This window comes from Erythrolamprus reginae, chromosome 3 (assembly GCF_031021105.1).
Source record: "Erythrolamprus reginae isolate rEryReg1 chromosome 3, rEryReg1.hap1, whole genome shotgun sequence".
Taxonomy (NCBI): domain Eukaryota; kingdom Metazoa; phylum Chordata; class Lepidosauria; order Squamata; family Dipsadidae; genus Erythrolamprus; species Erythrolamprus reginae.
The window spans coordinates 257972751-257986694 of record NC_091952.1 but is presented as its reverse complement, the minus strand read 5'-3'; the positions used below and the strand labels follow the sequence as shown (position 1 = coordinate 257986694).

The following is a 13944-nucleotide window of genomic DNA, read 5'->3' as shown; positions in this document are numbered from 1 at the left end:
TAATTGGTCCTGCCCGCTGGTAGGCTGGCTATTTTCTCTGTTTGTTTTGCGAAAGCTGGTGGGTTGTCCCACACAACTTTCAGAACTCAGTTTGGCTAGTCAGAAATAACTGCCCTAGTTATTTGATTTGATTTGGCTGGAGACAAGTGTGTGGATCCAGTGGTAACACGATAGAATGGGCACGTTTCGTGACTCCTGGACTTCAACGCCTAGAATGAGTTGAAGTCCACCGGCTGCCCAGGGTCCGTAGCTGCCCCCCACCCCCTGTGATAGAAACTTGGTGAGCGTCTTCAACAGAACTGCCCCCAGGATGGTCCAGCTCCGGAGCAGATAATAGTTGTGCCCACAGCTTGGTTTTGGGGAGAAAAAATCCTTTATTTTGCTGCTTGTTTTGAAATTTTAAAAGTGGGTGAATAGCCCCGGAATAGGCAGAGGTAGAACGGTCAGTTGTAAAGGATTATTTGCAATTCAATTCCTGTTTGTGAAGATTCACAGGCCGAATTCCCAAAGCCCCCAGATTGGTTGGCCTCAGACCGGACTTGACCTAAGGTGCAGCGGTGGTGTTAAACCAGGAACTACCTCTTGGATCTCTGCGAAGTAAGCTGTGGTTTCTGTATGGCTTTCCCCAGAGGGGGGCTGCTATGGTGGAACGGGGAGGTGTGCTCGCCCCTGTGGCTCTGAGCGCTAGCGGAGTCAGCGCAATGATGCTATTGCACCTGGGCAGGGGGCGAAATCGCGTGTGGACGCGCAGGGGTGCCCATGTTTCGGCCTGTTAATCATATAGTCCAGCACAATTCTGCTACTGCACCTGGGCCATGGGCGCCCCTGCGTGTCCACGTGCAATTTTGCCCCCTGCCCAGGTGCAATAGCATCATTGCGCTGGACTCCGCTAGCGCTCAGAGCCACAGGGGCGAGCACACCTCCCCGTTCCATCTTAGCAGCCCCCCTCTGGCCTTCCCCCTCCGCAGCTGGCGTGCTCGGGGTTCCTTAGTGTTTTGGTGAAGAAGACGGAGTGGAAATAGCTCGGCCTTCTTGGGACTGGCACTTCTTGGCTGCCAGCGGTCTGCGGGATCGGTCCCTGGAGAGCTGCGCACTTAAGCTGTCTCGGTTGCAGGCCTGGGGCTCGGTGGCCGCTGCGGGAAGCCCTCTTCCTCCCAAAAACCTTTCCGCATCTATTTGGAGCCCAGAGCAGGATGGTGGGGGTCGAGGTGGCACCTTTGTGAAGGAAGAGCTGCCCCCTCCTCCTGCGGGCCTTGAATCCCAAAGCCCATGGGCGGCGTGTAAAAACGAAGCTTTCCACAGCCGGCTTTCCCTTCGTGCTCGCTCGCGCTCTCTCTCTCTCGGGGTCAACCTGACCTTGGCAGAATCTGCAGGCTCGATCTGCCTTGGTTTGCAGTCTGTCCAGGAGAGGGGCAGAGAACCCGAGGGATTCGCTTAAGGAGAAGAAGCTGGCGGTGTTTCCTCCCCCTCCCCAGGAACAAAAGAATCCTGTCGAAGTTTCCCACGTGGGAGCTGAAGTTGGCATGCTGCCAGGCAACCCACCCATCGATTTGCCCTGCTGCCCGTCGGGTCATTGCTCCTTGAGACAGGATAGGACAGGGGAGGAGGAAGCAGCGGCAGGTACCCTGAGCAAATGCCAGAGGCACTCGGTGGTCTCCAAGGCCAGCCCCCTCCCCCCCCCCCCGCTTTACAAAGGACGTAATCAAGAGTTGGACAAGTGCCAGACCTTTCCAGAGGAAGAGGAAGAGGGACTTACAATTTTGGAGCAGGGGGATGCAGTTACGACCACTTTTAAAACTTGGGGACTGAGTTCCAACTCCCAGCATTCCTGAGCCAGCCAAGCTTCAGCCCAGGAATTCTGGGAATTGAAGTCCCCAGGTCGTAAAGTTGTTGCTCAGCTCTGGCTTTAGAGCAGGAACAGGCAAAGTGGGCTCTTCTAGATGACACGTGGACTTCAACTCCCAGAATTCCTGGGCCAATCATGCCAGCTCAGGGATTCTGGGAGTAGGAAGTCCACGCATCATCTAGAAGAGCCCACTTTGCCTGCCCCTGGTTCAGAGGGCGTGAGGTGCACATAGGGGTCTTTGGAGGCTTTTGGAGGAAGCAGTATTTCCACTGGGCATTTTAAGGGCCCTTTGGAGGAACTCAGACCTCCACCCCCCCTTGCCCGTTCTTCTGAATGCATCATGGGGTATGAAAGCGTTTGGGCAGCTGATCTCTTCACCTCCTTGGGAAGGGCTCTTAGCCTGGACTCAGGGACTTAGACACGGGCGTTTGATCTTGGCCATTTCAACTTTTTTGGTCCCAGCCTCGTCACAATGGCAGCCCCGGGGAATTCGGTAGGTAGGCCAGGTAGGAGAGAAATAGCCATAGGGCAGTGTTTCTCAACCTTGACCGTTTGAAGATGGGTGGACTTCAATTCCCAGAATTGGGACGAGTCTCAAAGCAACGCTGGCTGGGGAATTCTGGGATTTGAAGTCCACCCATCTTCAAATGACCAAGGTTGAGAAACACTGCCGTAGAGGTTTGGGCACGTATTCCCTTGCGGGGGTGGGGGGGGGGGTGGGGGGCTTAGGTACGTGCATCTCAGACAAGACACCTTGTCTATTGCCCCCTCTGCCGTCTTCCCACCCTGCTACGAGCAGGGCTACAATACTTCTGGCTTTAAAACCTTAGCAGATTTTTTGGGGGGAGGGGGTGTGTAATTATTTCAGTGCAACTGGTGCTGTGTTTTTTGGGGTTTATTTTTTTGGAAAAGCCAGCAAGAGAATTCTTTAGGAGTAGTTGGTCTACTGACACCTATTCCTTTTGTGCAGTGTCACATCCAATGCACTTGTGTCATTGTTGGACAGGGTGGTGGGGGCTACGGGGGGCTTACGGTTGACTCTTCTCCCTTGCAGCTTCTCCTTCGGTGCCCCTTTTTTTCTTCAGGATCAGTACTAGCTAAAGTCCGACTCCCTCTCCGTGGGTCCCAAAGACCCGATGAACCTTTGCTGGGTTCGAGACCAGTCCAACCTTTGGCGACTTGGAAGACTCCAGTGCCCAGAATTCCCAGCCAGATACGTCCACAAGTCTTGCTGGCTGGCTTGAGGGGACTCTGAAAGTCCACAAGTCTCCAAGGTCGGACGCCCCTGATTAGCTTTCGAAGAAGAAGCCACTTTGAAGGCAGAATAGACACCTTGGAGGAACCAGGACTCAGAACCGAGTCAGACGTTGTGTTTGCAAAAGCCTTGTTGGAAATGGCCCCCCGTCAGTCTCAAGGTCATCACTGCCAACACCTTTGGTTTCTTTCTCCTTATCCTTCGTCCTCCTCCTCCCTCTCTCTCTCCTGCCTCTTCTCTCCCTTCTCTGGGACTCCATCCGACTTCTCCTTCGGTAGCTGGGCCTGACCTGCCTAGCTCTGCTGGCTGGACGTCGGACAAGACTGTAGCCTGCTTCTCCCCGCCTGGCGCCGACGTCCAGCAGGTCCCAAGGGAAAAACAAAAAGGAAAAAAACACCCCAAGCTCCTTACAGTATTCACTCTGGGTAATTTATTTAACTAGTGAATGTAGCGTTTGAACTAATTTAAAACTAACTGGCTCGTTTGCAAGGTTGTCTGTCTTTCATACTCGGCTCAGATTTTTACGATTTGGGGACATGGAAGTGGGGGGGAGGCGACTTTGGGGTTCAGAACCCAGCTAGGAGGAGCTCCTGCTTGGAGAAGGGGAGAGGGGTGAGAAAGGGGGGGGGGGTCACTCTCCAGGCATTTTTTTCTGTTAGGACCCCCTTGCCACCTCACCCCCTGGACACTAAGGAGCGACCACGGGGCGAGAATAATAGCAGGGGTGGGTGGGGCGGCAACGGCCTTTACACATACCCACGCCCCATTGGGGGGGCCTCTCCATCACTCCTGCTTCCGTCCACCCATCGTGTGTCCTGCCCCCCCCTCCAGGCCAATCCTTGTGAGCACTAAACCTGTACCTAAATGGCTTTTTAAAATGAGGAATGGTTTTAATGTCGTTTGGGAATGAGTTCTTTTGTTCTTTTGTGGTCTGCGTTTCAAGTTTCTGTATGTAATGTAGTTTAAACAAAAAAAATAATAATTGCCAAACCACACTGTCTCCTTCTGTGTGTGTGTGTGTGAGAGAGAGAGAGAGAGAGGTGGGCTGCATAGCAAAGGAGAATCACCCTCTCGGGAGGGAAAAGACCCTCCCTCTTACAAGATAAACATGCATGGCAAATCCCTCCCCCCCTTTAACCACTGATGATGTTATTCAGTTGGGTCAGGAAGCGTCTGCAGAAAGACATCAAGGACCCCACGGTCTTCCTCCTCCTCCTCCCCCTTCTAGCACTGAGGATGTTCCCTCGTTGGGTCATGAAACATCTCCAAGAACCTCTACCGAGAGGCCCCCCATTGCTTTTCCTCCTCTCTGCAAACCCCTCCTCCCTTTCATCCCTGATGACGTTACTCAGTTGGGTCAAGGAAACGTCCTGAGGAAACAGCCCAGCACCGAAAGCATCCGCAGAGGAAGACGTTGTGCCCAGAGATCTGTGTGGGTCCTTTGCTCCCCATTTCAGGAAATTGCTTAAAACCTGAGGCCCAGTTGGGATTCTTTGCAATTGATGGGCAGGAGAGTGCCTTGGCCTTTAGGATAGGGGTGTCCAGCCTTGGCTACTTTTAAGCAGAGCTGGCTGGGGAATTAACAATAACAATAACAACAGAGTTGGGAGGGACCCCCTGCTTAGGCAGGAAGCCCTATACCACTTCAGACAGATGATGATGATGATTATTATTATTATTATTATTATTATTATTATTTATTAGATTTCTTTGCCGCCCCTCTCCGGAGACTCGGAGCGGCTTACAACAACAATACAAAGTACAAAACTAATGGTTAAAAAAGACAGTTTAAAACCCTTATAATAAAAACAGTCATGCGTCCCAAACACACCATACATAAAATGAAACGGCCTGGGGGAATCCATTTCCCCATGCCTGACGGCAGAGGTGGGTTTTTAGGAGTTTGCGAAAGGCAAGGCAGGTGGGGGCAGTTCTAATCTCTGGAGGGAGTTGGTTCCAGAGGGTCGGGGCTGCCACAGAGAAGGCTCTTCCCCTGGGCCCCGCCAGACGACATTGTTTCGTCGACAGGACACGGAGAAGGCCAATTCTGTGGGACCTAATCGGTTGCTGGGATTCGTGCGGCACAAAGCGGTTATCCAACATCTGCTTAAAAACTTCCAGTGTTGGGGCATTCAACACTTCTAGAAGCAAGCTGTTTCACAAATTAATCGTTCTAACTGTCAGGAATTTCCCCCTTATTTTTAAGTTGCTTCTCTCCCTGTTTAGTTTCCCCCCATTGCTTCTGGTTCTGCCCTCAGGTGCTTTGGAGAATAGCCTGACTCCTTTTTCTTTTTCTGAATTCTGGGACTTGAAGTCCACAGGTTTGAAAGTTAGATTGGCCACCTCAGGCCTAAACTGAATCAGGTTGGACATCAACACTGGACGTTTTTAAGAAGCTGTGGATGACCATCTGTGTGAAGGTAGGGTGGGGTCTCCTGCCCAAGCAGTGGGTTGGACTGGAACAGTGTTTCCCAACCTGGCTCACTTGAAGATGTTTGGACTTTCAACTCCCAGAATTCCCCAGCCACTGGACTAGACCTCCAAGGTCCCTTCTCACTCTGTAATTATTATTATAGATGTAAACCTGTGCCCACAAGTTTTGGGACAACAAATCCCAGTGTTCCCCTGACCCACATCTGTTTTCCTTAACACCCCCACCCCAAAGAAAGACTTTTAAAACCCTTCAGAATTTTGTCCCAGTAAGACTCTGTTTCTTCTGACTGACCTGGAGCTTCCTGGGAGGGGAAGGAAGGACCTACCTGGTTGGCAGGCGGCCCCTTGGGAAGAGAGGGTGGGATATGCAGGTTACCTGGCAGCCCAATCTTTTGCTTCAAGGCCTCCCTGGCCAACCCTGCGAGGGTGGCTTTGGCCCTGCCATTTCTGTCCAGCCAACCTTCTCTTCAGAGCCACGGATGACCATCTGCACCTTTTCCTGCCTAAAAGGGGTGGTGGGTTTTATTGGGGAGGGGGATGCAGTAACCCCAACATGGTTCAGAATGCTGCTGCTGCTGCTGCTTGCCCCAAGGAAAGCGAGGGGGGATGCCAACTGACCTGGTCCAGCTTAGTGGCCAGGCAACACCACCAAGGAGACTATCGGAAGCCTTTGCCCTTGTTTTGACAATGGTGCGTTGTGGGCATTTAAATAAAGTCCGGAGGGTACCAAACTAGTAGAGAAATTCCTCCACAGGTAGGCTTCAACTTACAGTAGTTATTATTATTATTATTATTATTATTTATTAGATTTGTATGCCACCCCTCTCCGAAGACTTGGAGTGGCTCACAACAAGAAACAGTGCAAATGCAATACATTAAAACAATTTAAAACCCTTAATATAAAAAACAATCATACATCTCATACAGACCATACATAAAGTGGAAACGGCCCAGGGGAATCAATTTCCCCATGCCTGATGGCTGAGATGGGTTTTGAGGAGTTTGCGAAAGGCGAGGAGGGTGGGGACAGTCCTAATCTCCAGGGGGAGTTGATTCCAGAAGGACGGGGACGCCACAGAGAAGGCTCTTCCCCTGGGTCCCGCCAGACATTGTTTTGTCGACAGGACCCGGAGAAGGCCAACTCTGTGGGACCTAAGAGGTCGCTGGGATTCGTGCGGCAGAAGGCGGTCCTGGAGATATTCTGGTCCAATGCCATGAAGGGTTTTATAGGTCATAACCAACACTTCTTTTAGTGACCAACAGTAGTAACTGTTTAGCTCAACAGTAGCACCTGTGAGAGGGATCTTGGAGTCCTAGTGGACAACCATTTAAATATGAGCCAGCCGTGTGCAGCAGCTGCCAAAAAAGCCAATGACAGAACAATTAACCAGTGGAACTCCTTGCCTCCAGAAATTGTGAATGCCCCAACACTGGAAGTTTTAAAGAAGTTGTTGGATAACCACCTGTCTGAAGTAGTGTAGGGTTTCCTGCCTAAGCACGGGGTTGGACTAGAAGATCCCCAAGGTACCTTCCAACTCTGTTGTTATTGTAACTTTTATTGACCATTCAAAGTTTCAATCCCTCCCCCTCAAAAAGAAAGACATGATTATTTTTTCACATTACCACTGCAGCATCTCCTGATGAAAACTCAAATGCCTGGAAACTGGCATGTACTTTTGACTGTTGCACTGTCCCAGATCATGTGACTTCCATCTGCGACCTTGACAAGCAAAGTCAAGGCAGATTCACTTAACAACCGGGTTAATAACTTATCAACTGTAGCAATTCATTTAACAACCATCAAATGGGGGCAAAACCCACATAACAAATGTGCCTTAAAATTTTTGGGTTCAATTTTTGGTCATAAGTCGAAAGAATCTTGGGATTTTTTTTCTTTATTTCCCCATGAATTATAATTTTGTTCAACAAGATTAAAATACAGTGGTACCTCTACCTAAGAACACCTCTACCTACAAACTTCTAGATAAGAAACGGGTGTTCAAGATTTTTTTGCATCTTAAGAACCATTTTCCACTTACAAATCCGAGCCTCCGAAACTGTAACTGGAAAAGTCATGGAGAAGCCTCCGTGGGGCCTCTCTAGGAATCTCCTGGGAGGAAACAGGGCTGGAAAAGTCGGAGAAGCCTCCGTGGGGCCTCTCTAGGAATCTCCTGGGAGGAAACAGGGCTGGAAAAGTCATGGAGAAGCCTCCGTGGGGCCTCTCTAGGAATCTCCTGGGAGGAAACAGGGCTGGAAAGGTCAGGGAGAAGCCTCCGTGGGGCCTCTCTAGGAATCTCCTGGGATGAAACAGGGCCGGAAAAGATGGGGAGAAGCCTCCGTGGGGCCTCTCTAGGAATCTCCTGGGAGGAAACGGGGCCGGAAAAGTCAGGGAGAAGCCTTTGTGGGGCCTCTCTAGGAATCTCCTGGGAGGAAACAGGGCCTCCACCCTCCCTGTGGTTTCCCCAATCGCACACATTCTTTGCTTTTACACTGATTCCTATGGGAAAAATTGCTTCTTACAAACTTTTCTACTTAAGAACCTGGTCACGGAACAAATTACATTCGTAAGTAGAGGTACCACTCTACACAGAAATACCCCCCCCCAAAAACCCAAACCAAAACATTAAAAATGGGAATTAAAATAAAAAGATCACACTTTATCCACCCTACCCCTCCAATCCCCCCCCCCAGTTGAACCCTGGCAAATCTATTGCAACAATTAATAGCTTCCCCATCTCCTCCTTGCAGAGCAGGCTTCAAATTTATAAGCCTTTTATTTTCATTTGTGGATAAGTAGAAAATATCTTTGAGCAAAGAAGGAAATGCCACAGGGAGAAAACCGCCCCTAACCCCAGGCAGGCTCAATCTCTGAAGAATTAATTTTATTTTATTAATTAATTGGTCTTCTATGCTGCCCAATCTGATGGGACTCAGGTTGGGTTACAACAATGAGCAATACAGTACATAAAACAGTAAAAACACCATTATGAAAAACCCTAGCGAACTATCCAATCAAACACAGCTACATGCCAAGTCAATCAAACTGTGATAATTCTTCCTCTCCCCCTCCCCAAATGCCTGCCTACCTTCCCAATGAGGATGCTGGAAGGAAGCCATGTCCCCAAGGTTTGTCAGACAGACAGACAGACACAACATACGCACATACATATACACGAGCTACCTATGAGAAATCTTCCCTTTATCCTCCTTTGAGTTCCTTCTGTAGTCATTGGAAACTCTTGCGCATTCACACAACAGCAGGTGCTGGCTTAAAGGAAACTGGCAGACAATGGGGAAACGTCCGGTTGGAGAACACAAATAAAAGGATGGTTTTGCAACCAGATGTACCTCTAGATATGTGCAGAAAAGTTAAAAAGCAGCCTCTAAATCCAGCTGGCTGGGAGACTGTCATGTGAGAAATGCTCATCTTTTCTGGGGTGCTGTAGGGTGTCCTGCTTGAGCAGGGGTTTGGACTAGATGACCTGCAAGGTACCCTACAACTCAAATAAATAAATAAATAAATAAATAAATCTATCTCTATCTATAATCTATCTATCTATCTATCTATCTATCTATCTATCTATCTATCTATCTATCTATCTATCTATCTATCTATCTATCTATCTATCTATCTATCTATCTATCTTTTTTTATGTCCACTGAGAGCATTTGCACCAAAGACAAATTCCTTGTGTGTCCAATCACACTTGGTCAATAAAGAATTCTGTCCTGTCCTTCCTTCCTTCCTTCCTTCCTACCTACCTACCTACCTACCTACCTACCTACCTACCTACCTACCTACATATATATATATATATATATATAGAGAGAGAGAGAGAGAGAGAGAGAGAGAATATCTAGCTAACTAGCTAATTCTCTGTGGACTCAGGGCAGTTTACAACAAAAGAATAAAATACAGGACAATATAACGAGTGAAACCCAACTTATCATCAAAACTAATAGCTAAAACCTCAATGGTATTTAAGAAAAAAAAAGATTTGCTCCAAGTTTTCTCAACCTGCCCACTTTAAAGATGACAGGACTTCCAACTTCCGCCCGTATCCCGCGCTCTCTCTCTCTCTCGCTCTCGCGCTCTCTCTCTTTGGCACTCCGACGCCCCCCCACTTCCTCCAAAAAAAGGGGCGTAGATCCGGAGGAGGCGTCCTCTCCGCGATTGGGCGACCACCAGCCAATGGGTGAGAGGCGCCTCCTCCCAGCCGGCCAATCAGGACGCGAGCGGGAATTCGGCGCGCGGGCGACTGCGGAGCGACCGGGATGGGCGACCGGGAAGTGCGGCGTGAGTGCTTTGGAGGAGGGGGGGAGGGGGGGGGTACTACAACTCCCATCCTCCGAGGCCGATTCCCCCTTGCTTCTCCCGCTTCCTGGCCGCGCGAGGCCCACGCTCCACGGCCGGCGGGGCTCCTGTGGATGATGGGAGCTGGAGTCCTTGGTGGTAGTTCCATTGGGCCCTCGCAAAAGGGAGCCTCTTTTAGGCCAGGGGGGGAGGGACGGAGGGAATCACCGCCGTGGTGGTTCCGTGGGGCTCCCCCAGAGGTCCTGTAGTCGGGTCCTTGCAGGTGGATGATGGGAGCTGGAGTCTCTGGTGGTTTTTGATCCTGCAGCTTCTGATCCCTTCAGCTTTGTACCAGAGAAGGGCTAAATGTTTTTTTTTCTGTCGGATCACCCTGGTATATTGAAGGAGCCTCACAGCTTATCAGATAGATAGATACATAGATAGAGAGATACAGATAGATTATCTATCTATCCTATCTGTCTGTCTATCTGTCTTTATCTGTTTATCATCCATCTATTATCTAATCCAGTGTTTCCCAACCTTGGCCACTTGAAGATATCTGGACTTCAACGTCCAGAATTCCCCAGCCAGCATTTGCTGGCTGGGGAATTCTGGGAGTTGAAGTCCAAATATCTTCAAGTGGCCAAGGTTGGGAAACACTGATCTAATCTATCTATCTATCTATCTATCTATCTATCTATCTATCTATCTATCTATCTATCTATCTATCTATCTATCTACCTACCTACCTACCTACCTACCTTTCTTTATCTCTATCTATCTATTTTGCAAAGTACATGTTGGTAGTACAGTATATAAAGATACAACAATGTTTATATGGGTGATGCTAGTGAGAGAGAAACATGAGGAGAGAGGACGGAAGGCACACTGGTGCACTTATGCGCAGCCCCTTACTGATCTCTTAGGAATCAGGAGAGGTCAACAGTGGACACAGTCTAAGGGTAAAGTTTTGGGGTTAGGTGATGATATTACAGAGTCTGGTAGTGAGTTCCAGGCATCAACTACTCAGTTACTAAAGTTGTATTTCCTGCAATCGAGTTTGGAGCAATTTACTTTACGTTTGTGTCTGTTGTATACTTGTGTGTTGTTGTAGTTGAAGCTGAAGTACTCCTTGACAGGAAAGATGTTGTAGCAGATTATTTTATGGGCTATGCTTAAATTGTGTTTAAGGCGACGTACCTCTAAGTTTTCTAAGCCTAGGATTGTAAGTCTAGTTATGTAGGGGGTTCTGTTGCGAGTGGAGGAGTGGAGGGCTTTCTAATGTGTTTACGTCCGAAATGTGGTGTGGGTTCCAGACAGATGAGCTGTATTTGAGAATTGGTCTGGCAAAAGTTTTGTATGCTCTGGTTAGTAGTGTGAGATTACCGGAGCAGAAGGATCTTGGAGGCAGCCCCCTCCCCGTCTTTTCTGACTTCTTCCCAGGGGGGTGTTGGGTGGCAGTCCTTAAATGTAAAACGGTGCCCCCCCCCCAATTAAAACATTTAATTAGCATATGGCACCAAGCGCAACATGGATAAACGGTAGCCAAATATATAGCCAAATATAAACTATAAAAGAGCACCGGATACTATGGTATGTGCCTGATGTGAATATTCAGTCACTTTTGTCAGGAATTCAAGAAAATTGTTACTCACTGGTTCATTAGAATGGGGGGGAAAATGGCTGTGCCCCGAAAGAAAAAGATTTTGGACTAAGAAACCCAAATGGATAAAGAAAAAACCCTCAAACATCAATAAAATTTATACACCAGAGCTCCTCCCCTTAGGAATTTTCAAAGAAAGTTCATAGTAAAAGTATCAAGTCATTTAATGCTACACATCCCCACTGCAGCTAGGATTATTTTTGCGCCATTTTGGAAAAACTCAAAAACCGCTCCATAAAGTACAATAATGAATAAAATTTATGAATGCGCTGAAATGGATAGACTGACAATAGATTTGCATAGCCAGAAAGATTCAGAATATTACGAAACCTGGCATCGATGGTACCAATGGATTGAGCATAGAAAATTTACTCAAGACCCACCTTTATCGCCAGGCATGGGGGAGTTAAGTTATTCTTTCCCCCTAGGCCATTACAAGTTATGCATGGTATGTTTGTGTGTATGTTTGGTTTTTATAATAAGGGTTTTTAGTTGTTTTATTAAATTGGATTGTTACATGTTGTTTTTATCGTTGTTGTTAGCCGCCCCGAGTCTGCGGAAAGGGGCGGCATAAAATCCAATTTAAAAAAATAAAAATAAAATAATAATAATAATAATAATAATAATAATAATAATAATAATAATTAAAAAACCCTAAAATAATTTTTTTTTAAATGAAAGGTCGTTGGTCATTGGCGCAAAGTCACCCAGCTGGCTTTTGTGACTAAGGCAGGATTTGAACTCACAGTTTCCTGATTTCTTTTCAGAAATCCAGAAGAGCAAGGAGAAGGCGCAGCGGAAAGGAGATCCGAAGGAAGAAGCTGCGCTTTGCAACCAGCTGGGAGAGATTTTAGCCCGCCATGGTGAGCATAGAAACACAGAAGATGGACGGCAGAAAAAGATCTCTTGGTCCATCTCGTCTGCCCTTATACTATTTATTTTATCTTAGGATGGATCTATATTTATCCCAGGCAGGTTTAAATTCAGTTACTGTGGATTTACCAACCACATTTGCTGGGAGTTTGTTCCAAGCATCTACTACTCTTTCAGTCAAATAATATTCTCTCATGTTGCTTCCATAGAAACCTAGAGGATTGAGGGCAGAAAATGACCTCCTGGTCCATCTAGTCTGCCCTTACACTATTTCCTGTATTTTATCCTAGGATGGATCTATGTTTATCCCAGGCATGTTTATATTCAGTTACTGTAGATTTACCAAACACGTTTGCTGGGAGTTTGTTCCAAAAGCATCCCATCAGTTAAAACTCAGCTCAAGTGTACCTTGGAAATGACTGAAAGTGGTTACAGACGGTCCTCAACTTACAGCCATTCACTTAGAGACCGTTCAGAGTCCCAACGGCACTGAAATAAGTGACTTATGACTGTTTTTCTCACTTATGACATACATTTATGTTATAAATGTACTCTGAGCAGCTCACAATTGGAATATTTACAACAACAATAGAAACAGTTAAATTCTAATAGTAAAAGAGTTCTCGGAAAGGGGCGGCATACAAATCTAATAAATTATTAATATTAATATTATTAAAAGTCAGTAATAACGTAAAAAACATACATGCTTGCAATCAGCCTAATTCCAGGCCTGCTGCAAAAGCCAGATTTTAACGGCTTTCTGGAAGACTGGTAGGGTGGAGATAGTGCCGATCTCTGGAGGCAATTGATTCCACAGGGTCGGAGCTACTACAGAGAAGGCTCTTCCCCGAGATCCTGCCAACCGGCATTGTTTGGTGGACAGGACCTGGAGAAGGCTGACCCTGTGGGCCCTTGCTGGCTGCAGCGAGTTATGAGGACAGAGGTGTCCCAGAGTCACAAGTCCAACAAGCCCTCCCCCATCTCCCTTGGAGGCTCTCTGGAAGCCAAAAACGCCCTCCAGAGCGTTTGTAGAGCCAAAAGCCAGCTGGCCGGCACACACATGCATCTTGGAGCTGAGCTAGGGCAGCGGCTCGTGTGCCAGCAGGTAGGGCTCCGCATGCCACCTGTGCCACCCTTGCCATAGGTTCGCCATCACTGGATTATACCATTTCGCTCTCTTCTGGAAGACCTCTAGTGAGAGAGGTCCCCGTCCTGAGACATTTAATAATAATAAATTAATAAAAATAATTTATTAGATTTGAATGCCGCCTCTCTCCAAAAACCAGGGTAGCTCACAGCAATCATAAACAATGTACAAATCCAATGTTTAAAACACAATTTAAAAATCCTTATAATAAAATAGTCACACAACCCACTCAAACCTTACATAAACCAAATAGGGGAGGTGTCAATTTCCCCATGCCTGGCGGCACAAGTGAGTTTTCAACAACTTACAAAAGGCAAGGAGGGTGGGGGCAGTTCTGATCTCTGGGGGGAGTTGGTTCCAGAGGGGTGGGGCCATCACAGAGAAGGCTCTGCCCCTGGGCCCAACCAGATGACATTGCTTAGTCGACCTGGGT

The 13944-nt window shown here is 47.7% G+C and overlaps 2 protein-coding genes across 3 annotated transcripts in view; both read left to right on the top strand.

Moving 5' to 3' along the window:
* CPSF1 (cleavage and polyadenylation specific factor 1) overlaps positions 1 to 13944 on the top strand; it is a 242284-nt gene that overhangs the window by 10329 nt on the left and 218011 nt on the right. The gene's annotated exons all lie outside the window — the stretch shown is intronic.
* TONSL (tonsoku like, DNA repair protein) overlaps positions 9760 to 13944 on the top strand; it is a 37498-nt gene continuing 33313 nt past the window's right edge. For both annotated transcript variants that reach the window (XM_070748418.1, XM_070748417.1), the window contains exons 1-2: positions 9760 to 9831; positions 12259 to 12354. In XM_070748418.1, coding sequence (XP_070604519.1) covers positions 9810 to 9831; positions 12259 to 12354 — 118 coding nt within the window. In that variant the 5' untranslated portion in view covers positions 9760 to 9809. The remainder of the gene's footprint in view (positions 9832 to 12258; positions 12355 to 13944) is intronic.